The 16,759-nt window shown below is 60.3% G+C and overlaps 1 protein-coding gene across 2 annotated transcripts in view; it reads left to right on the forward strand.

Moving 5' to 3' along the window:
- The first annotated feature begins 2,035 nt into the window (after positions 1 to 2,035).
- The window catches only part of TNFRSF1B (TNF receptor superfamily member 1B), a 33,324-nt gene continuing 18,600 nt past the window's right edge, over positions 2,036 to 16,759 (forward strand). Inside the window, exon 1 of one of the 2 annotated variants that reach the window (XM_059375706.1) lies at positions 2,036 to 2,205. In XM_059375706.1, coding sequence (XP_059231689.1) covers positions 2,128 to 2,205 — 78 coding nt within the window. In that variant the 5' untranslated portion in view covers positions 2,036 to 2,127. The remainder of the gene's footprint in view (positions 2,206 to 16,759) is intronic. The other variant, XM_059375705.1, reaches the window with a different exon arrangement.

Below are 16,759 nucleotides of genomic sequence, written 5' to 3' on the forward strand. Positions count from 1 at the left end.
CATCTTTGTAACTAATTCCTCTCTATTAAATAGCCTTTAGAATATATATTTTCGTTACCTTTACATTTTTCTTTTTAAATTTAGAGATGGAGAGAGTGCACGTGGGGTTGGGGAGGTTGGAGAAGGGCAGAGGGAGAGGGGATCTCAAGCAGGCTCCACACCGAGCTCAGAGCCCAACACGGAGCTTGACGAGGGGCTCGAACTCATGACCCTGAGATCATGACCTGAGCTGGAATCAAGAGTCGGTGCTTAACCGACTGAGCCACGCAGACGCCCCCAAATACCCTTTAGAGAATCACTCGGCAGAGGGTTTGCTTTCCTCTCGACTTGGCTGTTGCCTGCCCCTTGGTCCAGCTGATGGAGGGAGGATCCCAAGAGGATCCCAAGAGGATCCCTACATTTGGGCGTGAAGGTGCCATTCACTGGGACCCATTCTGTGGGACCCACTGGGTATGAGGTGTGTAGATCATCCACCGAGAACTATTTGCCCCTGCTTCCACCAGGTGACACCGTACTCTGAGTCTACATCTCTGTCTTGCGGATCAGGGAGTCCTCAGCGTTCCCAGGTGAGGCTCATAATGGCCGTAGAGAAGAAGTCTTGTTGCTAGCTTTAGAGACTGACTCTGTGCGAGCTCGGTTTGTGGGCTGTGCTAGCCACAACCTCAGCATGGGCTATCACTCAGAAATGTTTGGGAACCAGGTAATTTCCCAGACTCCTGGTCAGAAGGTGGGATTTTCCACCCCACAAGTCACTTCTCAGTTTTTCATTCAGCGCCTAGAAGCTCCATGCCGGCTGTCTCCATCATGGCGTTGGTGGCCCAGAGGTGAGGTCCCTGAGCCTCTTGGGCAGCCTGCTGTTAGGGAACGGGGGAACAGAATAGTCTTCTACTGCCCTGCCCCCCTCACTCCTCAGAAATGCCCTGTTTGCTGCGGGCAAGGACTTCCAGGGCTGGGGGAAGACCCTGTGGCCCCACAGGGCCGGCCTTGGCAGTAGAGTTCCCACTCAAAGAGAGAAGGTCCAGATGGCAGCTAGAGGAGGGGCTCAGTCATGAGGTGAGCCCCAGGGAAGCCAACCAGCCCCCGTGGCCCTTGGCCTGGGTCAGTCCCGCTCTGAGCCCCCTCCATTCCTGGATGGCTTTCTGCCCCAGCCTCTGTTTCCTTATCTGCCACCTGGACAAGAGACAAGAAGAGAGTACAGCGTCTGACTCACTCTCAGAGGGGCTTGAAGAATGTTTAACGATAGAGGCTGGGCGTTCCCGGCCTCTAATGATAGAGGCTGGCTGTTCCGACCGGGTGGAGTGCGGGACTCTTGATCTCAGGGTTGTGAGTTGGAGCCCACCTGGGCAAGGAGCCTACCTAAAGTTTAAGGATAAATGAGCAAATGAATGATAGTGACAGCAGCTAATACAATATACAGTTCCTTAAGTCACAGATATATTTTGCAAGCATACACACATATGTCATATATACTGTATGTGGTAGATAGCTTTTTTTAATTTTCAGAAAATGTAACCCTATGAGGTTAATGGAGAGACTCACTCAGGCGGCTGTAGTCTAAATGACTGAATTATGTAGAACACCCGTGGTCCCCCCCAGAGCTAGTGTCACCTCTGTGAGCTGTTTTTCCAAGTTAGTGCCCCACCGGCTCAGGAGTGGGGAGCCTGCGGGAGGTGGGAGGGTTGGAGATGGGGACGGAGGCCGGGTTTGAGAGGCCTAGCCTGGGGGCAGCAACAAGCCTGGCGGGAGGGGGACTCGCAAGGGAGGGGTCCGAGGAGGCTGAGGGTGCCCGAGGCTGGGAGTGGCTGGCGCTGGCGGGACAGACCCGCAGATGGGTCGGTGGGTGGATCAGGGATTCGGGCTGGGCCCCGCGGTGGGAGGAGAGCCCGGCTGGGGGTGAGGGGCCGCTCGCGGCCGAGGGGGCGTGGGAGGAGGCGTGGCGGAGAGGCCCCGCCCCGCCCATCGCCGGCCCCGCCCCGCCCCGCCACCTGCCTCCCTTCAGCCGCCGGCGCCCGGGGTTTCGCTTTCCGTCCCAGGCGCGGGAGGCTGCGGAGCGCGGAGAGGAGGCGCGAGGGCGCGGCAGTCCCCGACAGCCGGATTCGCCCGCGCTCGGCCGCCGCCGCCCGCACCATGGCGCCCGCCGCCGTCTGGGCCGCGCTGGCCGTCGGACTGCAGCTCTGGGGCGCGGGCCACGCTGTGCCTGTCCAGGTGGGTGACTCGCGCGGCCCTCACGCTCCCCGGCTGGCGCGCACACACCCCCGTCCCGGGGCGCCCTCGCCGCGCTCCCGCCGGGGCGCCGTGCCGGGGCTCGGGGCCACCGGGGCGCCGCCCTCCGCCGGCCAGACGGACGCCGCGCGCGCGCGCGCGCGCGCCTGGACCCCTGCTGGGCGTCCTCTCCCTCCGGTCCCCGAGGCCGGTGTGGCACACGTGCGCTCGGGCCACCCGAACTTTGTTCCCCGCGGCGCAGCCCGGTGCCTCCGCCCGCGCAGGCCCGGGTGTTTGGGGGCTGGCAGGCCGGCCCTGGGCTGATCCCCGCTACAGCCCGGACCCCAGCTCGGACACCCCTGCCTGCCTCCCGCGGCGGGGGGAGGGGGTTCCGTTCTGGGGCGCTGTCCCCACTGCGGACGCGGGCACTCTCTTCAGACTTCCTCCTCCTCCGGGCTATGGTTTTCCTCTTTCTTAGAAATACCAGGGTTGCGCGCCCGAGAGAACAGGGCCAGGTGTGCAGTAAGCGCCTAATAAGAGCACGGGAGGACCGCCGGCTGTTTCCTGAGCTCTTTACACAGACCCTCCCCAGAACCGACTTGGGGTGTCTGGGGACCATTTCAGAGCCAGTTCTCTGTGGGCTCTGGGTGATGGGGAGGAGACAGTGTCTTCACCTTCTCCTGGGCTGAGCTCTGGGTGCACAGGAGGTGAGGGAGGACTTCTGGGCTGGTTATTAAAGTCAGACGGGGTCCCTTAGGGACTCCAGGAACATGAAGAAAACAGAGGCCCCAGAGATGAAGGTCAGTACCTGCGTCCAGTAGCAAGGTACAGTCTGCAGTGGGCTGGCTCACCCTTTGCCTTCTTTGGCTGTCTCCATAGTCTGGTAAGATAGAGTAACCCCATTTCACAGAGGAGGCAAACAGAGGCTCAGAGAACTTGTATTTCATGGAAGGGCATGGGGGCACTCTTCCTTTAAAGGGGGACATTTCTCCCTCCACATGACCTTACCCTGATGGACGTGCAGTGTGCCGACTCAGGTGACTTTCTTGACCGGGACGAGAGTGGCAGGTGGCATTGGCTCATGTGGTAATGTGAAGTGATTCACTGGCTGCGGCTAGAGGCTTCTTTCGAGTCCAGTTCTTGAGGGCAGGGGACGGAGGCTGTCAGAACAGAATTGACTCAGCAGCAGTGGGCGCCGAGATGTGCCCTGGGGGGCTGCCCCAGAGGTTGTCCTGAAAACAGAGGAGGGTCAGGAGAGAGTGCCGATCTGAGAGCCTGAGTGCAGAATCAAGTCACAGACTCAGGCCTCAAGGGGTGTTGTTCTGCGCTGGTGAACCTGGGGTCATCGGAGCCCCTCGGGAAGGGCTTCTCTTTGGGGCACCAGGCCCGAGTCCTGGAGTAGTGTGAGGGGTCCTCCATGTTTCTCACTTCCCAGCCCTCCTGACCAACAGGTTCCCTCCCCCCGGGACTATCTCCATAGCCTCTGGGGCTGGTCTCCTGGCCCCTGCTGCCTCTCCCACTGGTCTTTCTTGGCGGACTCACTTCTCTCTCCCTGCCTGAGAAGCCTCCTATGGCCCCCATTGGCGGAGGCAGCAATTCCTCCCAGGGTCCCAGGTTGGAGTGAGTCAAGGGTCTGGATTCTTTCTGCCATCTTTCTGCATCCGTACCCCACATCCAGTGAGATGTGGTCCTTGAGCTGTCTGTCCCCTTTTCATGATACTCCCCTTGCCCTCTCCTTCAGGGCCGGTCCCACATGCCTCTCCCCTCCAGGAAAGCCTTTCCTCATTCTCCCAGCTGGACTGGCTCTTTGGCTCTTTGTTCCTCCCAAGGACAGACTCTGTTCTGCTTTTTAATCTAGTTGTGTCTTATCTACCTCGACCGATGGGAATTTTCTGGAGTGCGGGGCCTGTGGGGTCCTCTTCCTGGTTAGGACCGCAGTAGCTCCTTTTTTGGAACCGAGTGCCAGACACTGTCCGAGGCCTCCTGTACAGAACCTCACTGAGAGCTTCCTTACAGCAACTCCTGAAAGGGCCTGGCGGCTGTTTGCGTTTGGAGGTGTGGAAACTAAGCCCCAGAGAGGCGGTGACATTTCCCAGGATTGCAGAGCTGGGAGTAGGTCTGGGGCTGCGGTGATTTGCGTGCATGTCTGCCTGATTGCAGAGCTTCTGCTGTACCCTCGCCGTGTCTGGATGCCCCCCCTGCACCCGTCAGGTCCCGCGCCCTCACTGTGGACTCAGGAATGCGGGCTGTGACTCAGTGGAGCTGCTGAAGGAGCCCCCAGTAGACCTGGCTGCGGGGGTGGCTGACTCACTGCCATTAGGCTTTTGGCTCCTTTAAAAGCCACATTTGCTGGCCGCTGTGGAATGCATCGGCGCTCTGTCCAGCATCCAGTCATTCACTCATTCATTCGGCCAATAAAGGGCAGGAGAGCCGGCACTGTGAGTGAGCCCTTGGTGCCCTCTGATGGTGGTGGGCAGGGTCCCCAGCTGTCTGTCTGGCTGCTCGTGGGCGGGGATGGGGTCGGGCCCACCTCCCAGTGCAAGTCCTGAGGCTGAGGGCTCACCACTTGCCTCTTCATTACCCCGGGGGCCCGGGGCCAGCTTGAGTTAAAGAGAGAGGTTGGGGCTCCCAGACTGGCCTGGGGATGGTGGCCTCTGGTGTGGAGATGGGTGAGCAGTGTTCCTGCGGTCCCAGGATGTCCCTTTGGCTCCTGCCTGACATCCCAGAGGGGGACCTGGGTGCTGAGTGAGAGCGTGGCCTGATGGTGGGGGCTCTCCGTCAGAGGGCAGTGGGCAAGCCGGCGGCACTCCCAACGCGTGCCCTTCATTCATCCCCCCACACTCATGGACACCTACTCCAAGCCCACCCTCGTGCTGGGCTCTGGGAACGTCGAGATGCCCATGACCCGGCTCCAGTCCTCCAGCAGCTGCATCACCAATGGTCACGGACCTGGGCTCTGCCCCTACCTGCCCTCGTGACCTCGTGACCTGGGCCAAGTTGGAGAGCCTCCGTTTTCCTGTCTGTGGGCACGGAGAGTATTTCCCGCCTTGCTCTCCGTACAGAGCCGAGTGGGTATGAAAGACATTGCAGCACGGATGGCTGAGAACCTGCCTGGCATTTTTTGTCAGGTGGTGACCCTCACTGCCATCCTGGAGCCTGAGCCAGGGGCTCCTGGAGTGCTGTTCCTCCCCAGGGCTGGGAGATATTATATGGTCCTGACCACCTAGTGCTTCCTGGAGGAATAGCCAGGAAGGTTGTGTGTTGGGTGGGGAATTTTGATGCCAACCATGGTACATGTATGTTTGTGTGTTTGTGTATATGTGTGTGTTACATTGAACGCCAGTTCTCAGTTTTACGCCACGCTGGCTGCTTCTGTGGTCCTTGAGTGTGCCACACACCAACAACTACCGCAGGGCCTTTGCACTTGCCTTGCCCTTCATCCTGGAAGTTCCTCCTTTTGAGATCCCTAGTCTCATTCACTCTACTTCTTTCTGCTCAGATGAATTCTTCTCAGCCCTTCTCTGACCACCCTGCCTATAAAAGCTCTCCCTTGCCTGACCTGCTTTGTTTTCTTACATAACACCCATCAACCTGTTCTGTTTCTTTCGCTTGCCTTGTGCTTTCCTCCTGGAATGTGAGCTCAGTAAGTGCAGGCACCTGCTCACCACTGGAGACTCGCAGCCTAGAACGGGGTTTCTAGTGCTCCTGACTTTGGGCCACGTAGTTGTCGTGGGGTTGTCCCGTGTCTTGTAGGGTGTTAAGCAGCATCCCTGGCCTGTACCCCCTTGATGCCAGTAGTAACTCCCCCCTGTTGTGTGACAATTAAAAACGTCACCAGGTATCGCTAAATGGCCCTTGGGGAAGATATTGCCCTGGCTTAGAACAGGGCCTGGCATGTAGTAAGTGCTAAAAAATATTGAATAAATGAGCAACAACATTCCTTTGACCTTTATTATGGCCCTGCTTTATGAATAAGACAGAAGAGTGAAAAGCCAGGGGTGGCAGGGCTGGGGTCCAGTGTGTCACCCTCTGGCTGGGATGTTTCTCTGGGCTCTTCTTCATGTTGTGCTTGGGTCCTCTGAGCCTGGGGTGCTCTCCCTAAAGTGCTCCCTCCACTCCTGTACTTCCCCACCCGAGCCTGTGACGGGGCCACCCACTGGCAATGACTCAGGGCCCCAGTAGGCATGTGACCTGCCCAGAAGCAGGCAGGGAGGGAAGCTGGGGGTTAGGGAGGAGAGGGGGTGCCACCAGGGGAAGGGGAACAGAGTAGAGATGTTGCCTGTCCCAGTTCCGGATGCGCTGACGGGCCAGGGGGAAGCAGTATTGATGACCTAGGGGAAGGGCCCAGGCCTCAGAACCAGGCAGACCTCAGCTCAGATCCTTCCTCTGCTGTTTACAGGCCATGTCATTCTGTCTCTGGGAGTCTCTGTGTTCCCCTCTGTAAATCGGGGAACAACCCCCGCCTCCATGGCTGGCGGTCAGGGCTGAATGTGATCCACGGGCCACAAGGGCTCCCGAGCGGCGAGCCGAGCATCTGTGGTTGTGCTGGGCCTGACCTGACTCTGGGTGGAGGGGCGGTGCTCCGGCTGCGACAGGGACCACCATGGAGTGTCTGAGCCGCGGGGCCCCAGGGTGTGGGGGATAGACCTCCAGCTACCCAGAGCTTCTGCCCAGCGTCCCTGAGCACAGCTCAGTCTGCCTGCCTCTTCCTGGCTGTCTTTCCTACCTTAGTGCTCCTTGCTTGCTGCACTTGTCCAGCTGCCCGGCCTTGACCTGAGCATGTGGCCACGCCCAGGGGGTCAGGGAATCTCAACCCTACCCTGTCCATGAGTTACAGGTGCTCTGTGTCCCTTGAGGGTGAGCTGGGGTCACATTTGGTGCAGTACAGAGGTATCTAATGGTCTGGCTGTGAAGGGGATGTCCTGGCCATAAAGGGGTTGTCCTGGCCTCAGCTTTCCTGTCTGCAAGATGGGCCTTTCAGGCTATCTCTAAGACCTCTTCCATTTCTAACCTCTGTGATCCGGAAGGGAGGATCCCCGGAGGCCATGCCGTCCCTTCTCCAGCCCCCAAGGGATTGCTGAGACCGCAAGACCCTGAGGAGGGAGCGCTGGCCTGGGTGTCCGGAGAGCAGAGCTCCCCGGCTTGCTGTGTGACCTCGCTCGGGTTACTTAGGTTCTCTGAGGCTCAGCATCCCCATCCATCAAACCTCGCACCCCTGATCCCAACGGTGTCTTTGGAATGCTGGGGAAGCGCCAGCTTTGCACAGGGTTGCCAAAGGCTGCAGACCAAGGCGGGGAGGGTTCCAGAAGTTTTCCCAGGAAGGAGAGCCCAGCACTCCCCACTGTTCATATCTTGGCTTCCCAGACCGTCTTCCTGCTGACCTCAATCCCACTTGCTGTGCCTGGAATGCTTTCCTCAGCTCAGGCACCGAGAATTCCTGGCGGCCCGTCAGCTTGCTGCCAAGACAAGACTCGGATACCTTCAGGCAGAACAGGATTCGTGCGTTTCCCGCCTCCCTGGCCCTTGGTAAAGTTCAGCAGCCAGCCCTGTTGGGGCCCCAGACTGTGGGTGAGGCAGAGCTGTGGGCATCCACTGCGGCGCCTGCTGTCTGCGAACCCACAGGTTCAAGGAAGCTGGGTGGGGAGGGACGGTTTCCTCAAAGAACCCCTTTGTCACCTGACGTGGGCATAGGCCCTCCCCGCTGGTTCGGAGTCCTGCCAGCCCCTTCACAGCCCAGGGCTGTGGGCACTTGTCCCCCTCTGCTGGGCTGTCGACTGTGGGGCCAGGACGCTGAACCCCACCCCTGTGGGGCCTGCGGTCATTTTCCACCATGGCGTGTTGTGAGGTCACGGGATGGGGCAGTGACGTCACTGTGGTTTGGGGTTCTCAGGTTGCGCACCCAGTCGGAGGAAGTGTCTGTTTACCGACTGGGGTTCGGAAGAGCAGGTTTCCTTCTGCCCCAAATGTGAGCCGTGCTGGGGGAACGGGGTAGGGGGGCAGCTGCCCAGGAGGCCCCAGGCTGCCTCTGTGGTCTTGCCTTCATCCTGCGTGACACCGTCCTGCCCCTCTGAGCCTCTGCATCATCTTTGCAGAGGGGCAGGGCCATGTCTCTGGTGTCACCTGGGCAGGTTTACGATCACTAGACTGTTGGTTCGCTTTCTAGAACAGGAAGGCCCATCAGCCCGCTCTTTCACACCGCGTGAGGCATGTGGGCACGGAGGGAGCCTGCGGGACCCACCTCCCAGGCCCCGGGGGGCCACCGCCCTCCCCGCGTTTGTAGCAGATGCCGGGTGGGCACGCGTGGGCGAGATGGGCAGTGTGGAGTGTGCACTGACTTCAGGGGGCACAGGCTGGGTCTGTCTCTGGAGCGCTGGGACCTCACGGGGCCAGAGACAGTGTAGAAATCCCCAGAGGCTTTTGTTTGTTTTCCTTGGCTGTCCAGACAGCGGCCTACCCTCTGTTTCACTCTGAGCTTGGCCTTGAGTGGGTACGGCGGCCGTGGCCACGGGCCTAGGGAACTGAGTGGGCCTGGCCGGGGGTGGGGGGTGCGGAGTGGGGAGGGATTTGGGGACAGGCAGGCTGTGTGCCGGTATCTTCTGGGGTGTCCGTGGGAGGCCCTGACTAACACTCATCAGGACAGATGCCAGAGGCTGCAGAGGGACTGGAGCGTGAGGCTGGGAGCTGGGGGTCTGGTCCTGCCTCGGCCTCCTGCTCTGGAAGGCTTGGCCGGGTTCCTTCTCCCTGAGCCCCAGCTGCCCGGGCTGGGAATTGAGAACAGCAAGGACCTCGCACACCCCTGCCTCTGTGTCCTTTGGCCCCACGTGTTAGGCTGGGGGAGGTGGTGCAGGGGTGGGCGTGGCGGGCAGGTCTGGCGCCCGTGTGGCCCCCACTCAGAAGGCCCCGGTCTGGACTTGACAGTGACTCTCCTGGGAGTGAAGGATCAGGAGGGGCTCCCAGGACTTTACTTTAGTTCACAGGATCTGCCCCCTCCTGCCCCCCACCCCGCATCCTGGGCCCCCTGGTCACCCCTTCCTCCTGCTGACCCACCAGGGCCTTCTGTCTGCCACTCGCAGAGACTCCGGGTGGGGCTTATTCCTGGCGAGCTTGTTGCCTGCTGCTTCTCCTCCTGCCCCTTCCTGTCCTGCGTTCCCAGGGGTCCGGAGCCCCCTCCCTCACCTCACAGCACGACTCTCTCCCTGTCCCCCCCGCCCCCCCCCCCCCCCCCCACCCCCGCACCCCAGATGGCTTCACTGTCTTCCAGGCCTGGCCCCTTGGTCACTGCCCTCATCTTTTCTCGTCACTTTCCTGGCTCTGCCCACACATCCTGTCCTCTTCCGGGTCCTCCTTCTGGGGTGACCCCACAGGGATGCCTCTAAAAGCTGAGCCCCGAGGGTGGGCAGGATGGGGGTGAGTGGGCACCGGAGGGGGGATGGTGTGGAGGGAGGCATGGAGGGGACAGTAGCTGGACTAGTGCTGTGGGAGCGAAAGCCTCATGAGGAGAAGGGATGGCCCACGAGGCTGTTAGCTGTTCGGGCCGTTAATGCAAGTAGTAAAAAATGTCACGTGGGAGCCCTGTGATATGGGGAATGTTTACTAAACACCTCACATGTCTTTCTTTTTTTTAAGATTTTATTCATTTATATGAAAGAGCATGAGGCAGTGGGGCGGCAAGCAGAGGGAGACGCGGGCTCCCTGCTTGGGGACCCCTACGTGGGGCTCGATCCCAGGACTTTGAGATCATGACCTGAGCCGAAGACAGATGCTTCACCGACTGAGCCACCCGGGCGCCCAGCACTTTACTTGTCTTATTTCACTCACTCCTCACAGTAGACCCCCGAAGTGTACACTGTCTGAAAAGATTGATGTTTATTAACTTCATTTCTTAAACAAAAGAACTCTCATGCTAATAAGGGGCAAGTCTGAATTCAAAGCCGGGCAGCTTCACTCCAGAGTTCCTCTTTTGGCACCTGTGCTCACCTCCTATCGGGGGTTGAGGCGATGGGGAGCTACTGATAGTTTTAGAGCAAGGGAGTGAATAGAGCAGAGAGTGTAGATCACTCTGGCCTTGGTGGGCAGGCCAAGTGAGGTGGAGACTGTATAATAGTTGAAGCCAGAGTCGCACCAGAATAGGAAGCAAGGATCGAAGGCTTCAGGTAGGGAAAGGAGCCTTTGGACTAGACCCAAGACCTAGTGTGGGACAGAGATACTCAGGAGGAAGAGGAGTTGTCTCTCTCCATTCCATCCTGAAACGCAAGGCACGTCTGCCTTCAGCCCTGCCCCAGCCCCAGCCCGGCGATTCTGGTCATGGTCAGCCTCATGCATTCCTGGAGCTGTCACTGGGAGCCGCAGGGTGACCCTGGCCTCGGTCGCTTGGGCTCCTGCTGGGGTGCTCTGAGACTGGGCAGGCTGGCCCATTCATCCCAGGTGTGGTGTGAGATGCGATGTGCCCCCAGCTGGCGGGGGGGGCAGGACTTCTGGGGGGGTCCTCGCTCTGTTGCCAGGGTCCCGGGGGACTCTGAGCTCCTCTCGGAGTTTCCCCTTTCCCCCTCGGCAAGGTGGGGATAAAAGTGTCTCTGCTGCTTCCCACTGGGGCTGGGGGAGTGCAGTGAACCAAGGGCTAGGGCTGACATCCGGGGGTGGGGGGCGTGCTTCACGGGGCCAGGCAAGGGTCTCCTGCCTGCCCTGAGCCCTGAGTCCTCACAGCCCCCTGGGGAGGGGGACAATCACTACCCCCATTTTATAGGCGAGGCAGCTGAGGCACAGAGGTTCAGCCCTGTGCCCAGGCTCACAGCTCACTGGAGGCAGAGCCAAGATTCCACCCCAGATGGTCAGGCTCCCGAGGAAACCACCACCCGGATGTAACGGTGGTCACGGTGGCTCTGAGGGACCTTATCTGAAAGTTGGTCTCCCCCAACTAGGGACACACCTCTCCCTCTCTCTCTGTGAGCCATTTCCTGCCCTGTTCTCATGCTGACTCCAGCTCATTTCAACTAACTGGAAACAAAGACTTTTGCTTCTGTTAAACAGTTCAGCATCTATTAGGCACCTGCTGTGTCCTATGCCCCGGGCCTGGAGCAATGAGTAATAAAAACCCAACAAGCAACATTTGGCTCTTACTGCTGTTGAATCATAATGGCCCTATGTGGCGGAGACTGTGTTTGTCCCCATTTTGTAGACCACAGATGTGAGGCTGCAGAATGGCAGAGCTGGGACTAAAACCCGGGTGTCTGGCTCGCAGCTCCTACTACTGTGTGTAGAGAGGGGCTTGGAGCCTGTCTTGGAGGGGGAGACACTGCAGAATGGACAATGAACCAAACAGTGGTCTAGACGGGCACTATAGAGATCTTCCCAGGTTGTGCCTGGGGCCTTCAGGAGGGATCTCCAGCCCCATCTGGGAGTTTGGGGAAGGTTTCCCTCGGGTGACAGTGGAGAGGACTCTTTTTTTAAAAAAAAGTATTTTATTTTATTTCTTTGACAGAGAGAGAGCGATCACAAGTAGGCAGAGAGGCAGGCAGAGAGAGAGAGAGGGAAGCAGGCTCCCCGCTGAGCAGAGAGTCTGATGCAGGGCTCGATCCCAGGACCCTGAGACCATGAGATCATGACCTGAGCCGAAGGCAGAGGCCCAACACACCGAGCCACCCAGGTGCTCCTGGAGAGGACTCTTGAAAGAAGTGGGGAGTTAGCCAGGGGTGTGGGGGGTCCTGTTCAGGCGAGGAAACGGCAGGAGTGACGGGAAGGCATGGGAAGAGCGGGAAAGAACCAGGGAGGCCATGGCAGGGATGCCCAGGTCCCAAGCTCGGGGCATTGAGCTTGGGCCCGAGGGCAGTGGAGCCGATGGTTTTCAAAGGGCCAGCTTGGCTATAGGAAGGTGGCGTGGGGTCCATCTGACAGGCCTGGGGACCCAAAGGGAGGGAGCTGGAGCCCTGGTGCTCCGCACAAAGCCTGGTCCCCTAGCCGGATACCAGCCCAGGCTTCCTGTCTGCCCTGGACTCACTTCGGAAGCGACATCACAGGCAGGAGACATAGAGTGGGAAGTGTCACCCCGGGCCGCCGCCTCTGATGTGGTCCCTCTCTCCATGACAGCAGACGAGCCTCTGCTGCCCCAGCCATGCTGCGGGCTTGGCCCGGCCTCATGTGGCTATCCCTCCCCGCCGCACCCCACAGTCCCCGGGTCTCCCGCAAACCCCCCACGATGGAGCCGTAGACAGCTCTGCCACCCCCCACCTCCCACAGTATCACAGGGCCCCAGGGGGCTGCCATGCAAATGATGGGGTTTCTCTATTGCTTGAAGATGGTTTCCACCTGTGGAGGGGTCCCTCTGCGCCGCCGCAGCCTCTGCACCTGGGACCCCAAAGACCCTTCTGGGAGAGTCACTGCGTCTTCCCTCCTCGCTCGCTGAGTGTTCTCAGAGGGGTCACTGTCCCTCTCAGGGCCCCTCTTCTGTAAGACGGAGGAGGGAGACAAGGCCACAGGGTATAAAACTGTCCAAGGCCACAGGGAAGCGGACGTGGCTGTGACGAGCTTCTGTCTCCCTCTGGGTCCCCTTCTGTTCTTGGACCTAGTATGGAATCTCCAGGGGCCTCTATGGCTTCATCCCTAAAATGGGGTAATGGTGACCTCCTTGTGCCGGTGCAGGAATAAAGGAGAGAATGCGTGCGGAGCGCAGTGCTGTGTGTAGACAGTAGGCGTCTCTCCTGGGTCTGCACGGTCTCCCTGTCTTTTCGGCTCTGTGCAAAGGGTAGGTGTGAGAGGCACGTGCCACTCCCCACAGCCTGAAGCCTCTCCCTGGGTCCCCTGCCCATCTTCTCTTCTGGCCCTCTCCCCTGGGCTGTGACCCCTTCCCAACAATACAGGCATCTAAGCTGGCGGTGGGAGGGTCTCCAGAAAATTCGAAAGCCTCCAAGTCCTCAGAGATGTTGCGCTCACAGTGGCAGGAAGAGCAGAAGGCTCGGTGCAGAGAGCTCTGGGAAGACCCTGCCAGTGGCAGCCACTTCTCCTTCCCCGGGCCTGCCCTGCTTTGCCTTCCTCGCTCTCACTGTCTATTTATAAATAGGAGGAGGGACGGAGGGCCACCACCTTGGGGCACATACAGGGCTGGGGCTGTGCTCCAGGAGCGGGAAAGACAGGAAGTCAGCTGGGGCAGGGTTGCCCAATTCCCCCGGAGAGCGGAGAGCGCTGACTCAGACTCCAGAGTCAGGCTCGCCCCGGCCTCTGCCGGCTCGTGGTCCTGGTGCGGTGTCCACCTCGAGCTCCTCCTGGCTCCTCCAGGAGGGAGTGAGTGGGGAGGGAGGAGGTCAGGAGGGGAGGGGGACACGGGCAGGAAGAGGAACTTTTGACTCCTCAGGTTGACTCTCGTCTGGCTATAGCTTTGGCCCCAGCAGACCTCCGAGGCTCACTTGCTTTTGGGAACTGCCATATTGCTGTCCCTTGTCCTGGACACTGTGTCCCTGGGTTTTGGCCGCTCACCCAGGCTCTTCATCTTGGGGGGCCCGTCACCCCTGCAGGTGTTCCCCTAGAGCGAAGCCCCTTTGAGACCGCCTGAGGCAACTACCCCAGGAAGCTCGCCTCTGGCTTGTCGGGTACCCCCACCCCCGGCCCCAATGAGGCTTCCACCCCACTGTCATGGCAGCCGGTCTGCTGCGGTCTCCTGACTTGAGCTCGAGGAGTAGGCCTGGGGTTAGCCCATGGGCAGCCCTGCAGCTCCAGTGGTCACAGGTCAGTCTCCCCACACTTGACCTCAAAGTGGGAGGGAACGACTTCCTTCCCAAGGCCCACATGAGCCATCCTGCTTCTCACGGGCCCCGGGCAACTTGCTGCCCTCCTTGTCTTTGCCTTGTCCGTGTTTAGCTGAAGCCAAGCAGAAGGGCCCAGTTCGAACATTCTGTCTGACAGGGGTCTACAGCTCAGAGCCTTTGCAGACCCTGAGAGCGCCGCCAGGGGGGCGGTTCCCCTGGGAGCTGGGCAGCAGGTGATGGACCCGTGTTCAGACCCCCTGCCTTCGTTCCTACAACAGCCCCTGGAGGAGGCAGGGCAAGGCCGTGTGTCACCATTTTACTGGTGACAGTGTTGAGGCTCAGAGGCGGTAAGTGACACCCACAAGTCACCCAGGACCAGCAGGTGCACCCAGCCACTCTAGCTCTCCTCCCGTGATGCCAGGTTCTGTGTCTCAGGTTCCTCTCCTCCCTGAAGCCCCCTGCACAGGCTGCCCTCACCCTGGGGGAGGGAGTGAGGGGCGGAGGTGGGGGCCTGCCCGCCCCTCCCGGCACCCACTTTCAGCCTGGCCTCCCACCCCCCACCCCCTCCCGGCTCGTTTAGTCTCTCCGCCTCGCACGTGGGCGGGCCACCCACTCACCCGCCCAGCCCTCTGAGGTCTGCCGAGGGGCCTGAGCTTTCTGACACCTGTCATTAAGAAGCCAGAGCTGGGGACGCCTGGGTGGCTCAGTTGGTTGGATGACTGCCTTCGGCTCAGGTGGTGATCCCGGAGTCCTGGGATCAAGTCCCGCATCGGGCTCCCAGCTCCATAGGGAGTCTGCTTCTCCCTCTGACCTTCTCCTCGCTCATGCTCTCTCTCACTGTCTCAAATAAATAAATAAAATCTTTAAAAAAAAAAAAAAAAAGAAAGAAACCAGAGCTGGAGAGGGCTCAGAGCACTGAGGAGGCCCACAGGGCCATTTTCCAGACCAGGAAACTGAGGCACAGAGAAGCCAGTTACTGCCCTCCGAAGGCGGAGTGCCTGAGTAGGACAGGGAGGCCCTCTTGATGGGCCCAGGGGCGTTGGAGTCCAGTCTCCCTGGGAGCAGGGGGAGGAGATGAAGACACCAGCTTCACGCCAGGGAGGAAACAGGGCTGGAGACAGGAGACCGTCTGAGGCAGAGTTTCCATCTGTGACCTCAGAGTACGAACGGCGCGGACCGTACTGGGACGAGGTTGGAGAGAGGCGGCGGGGCGTGCGACCAGCTCTGCACGATGCTTGGCTCGGAGCGAGCTTGGGAGGAGGCGCTGCCCACGTGTCTGTGTCCTGCGCCCGTGTCTGTGTCCTGCGCCCGTGTCTGTGTCCTGCGGCCGCACCCTGCCTAGCTGCCTGGCCTCCTCCCGGCCTCCTCCTGGCCGGGCCTGCGACACACCACACCTGTCCTTCCAACGCCTTCTGGCCCAGGCAGGGCGGAGACTGGGACCGGGTCGTTGCAGTAATGTAGCTCCTGGAACGCCGGTGTTTCCTGTTGAATGAATGCACGCTTCCCCTTTTGTCCCTGACTTTCCCCACCGTCCAGTGGGAGGTTGCTGTGGTGTCCGAGGCCCCTGCGGGCCCCCAGCAGCTACACCTCCTTCCTGCCCCCAACTTCTGGGCCCCGACCTCCTTTTCCTGGGCTCCCACGCATCCTTCCAGCGCTTGGCAAAGCTGAGGCTAGGGACGGATCCTCTCGGGAGCCCCGCGACACAGGCAGTTCTGGGAGGAGCCAGGCGTCAGGTGGCCGCTGCCCCCGCCTGCTGCAGAGGACCGGCCTGTTCTGAGGTTCCTGTTGGGGGGGGGGGGTTTCCCCTTGGAAACCAAGTCAGGGCTGAGGTCAGAGGATGGTGGCCTAAGGCGAGAGGGGTCCCCCCGCACTGGGGTGTATAGGAGAGCCCGAGTGACAGACAAAAACTGTGCACCCCTGTGAGCTGGGGCCCTGGTCCCCTCGTGGCACGGAGGCAGATGAACGGGGGCCAAGGGCGCTGCAGTAACCTGGGGACGAGGAGCTGGCGCCTTCAGTTGTTCTGAGGAGGGGATGAGGACTTCTCCAGTGGGACCAGTACAAGAGTCACACCCCAAGTCCACCCCACCCTTCTTGGATGAACTCAGACAAATGACTTGATCTCCGTCCGCTGTGAGATGGGCACACGCCCACCAGCATTTTGGGGGCAGAGGTAGAGCGTGGGTGCTTGGCACACAGTAGGTGCTTGAAGATCCTGTTGTTTTCCTGCCTCCTCCAAGGGCCAGAGCTGAGAGCCTGGAGGAGTGATGGAGGCCACGTGGTGGGAGGGAGCGCTGAGCTTTGGGGGCACCTGGGGTCCCGGGTCTGTGTCGAGGGGGAGGGAAGCTTGGGTCCCATGATCTGGAGACCTCCCACAGGAAGGGAGGCAGGAGAGGGCGGGCGAGTCGTGTCACCTCCCCTCTAGGCACTTCCCCTCTGGGCGGCTGGGAGGGTCCGAGGGGAGACCCCGTGGGGCCATGCATCTGGCGCCTCGTACAGTTGGTCCTGGGAGATGGCAGGTGCTCAGTCCGCCCTGTCCGGGGGTGGGGGGTGGGGCATGTCGAGCAGAGGGAAGGCAGCTGCAACCCCGATGTGAGGGTGGACGAGGGGGTCCCGATGGCCTCCTTGTGCGTGGTCCTCCGTCAGCCTGCCACCAGCTAGGCCTGGGAATGGCCTAGAACTTTTGGGAGACCAAGGAGGTGGCTTTGCTTCTTTTGGTCTCTATTCCACACAATCGGGGGTGCCGCGTAACACTGTGTGTTAGATAGGCCCTCCTTCCCTCATCTCCCTGGGCTCCCCCCCCCCCCCCCCCCCCCCCCCCCCCC

Source organism: Mustela nigripes, chromosome 14, assembly GCF_022355385.1.
Source record: "Mustela nigripes isolate SB6536 chromosome 14, MUSNIG.SB6536, whole genome shotgun sequence".
NCBI classification, from domain to species: domain Eukaryota; kingdom Metazoa; phylum Chordata; class Mammalia; order Carnivora; family Mustelidae; genus Mustela; species Mustela nigripes.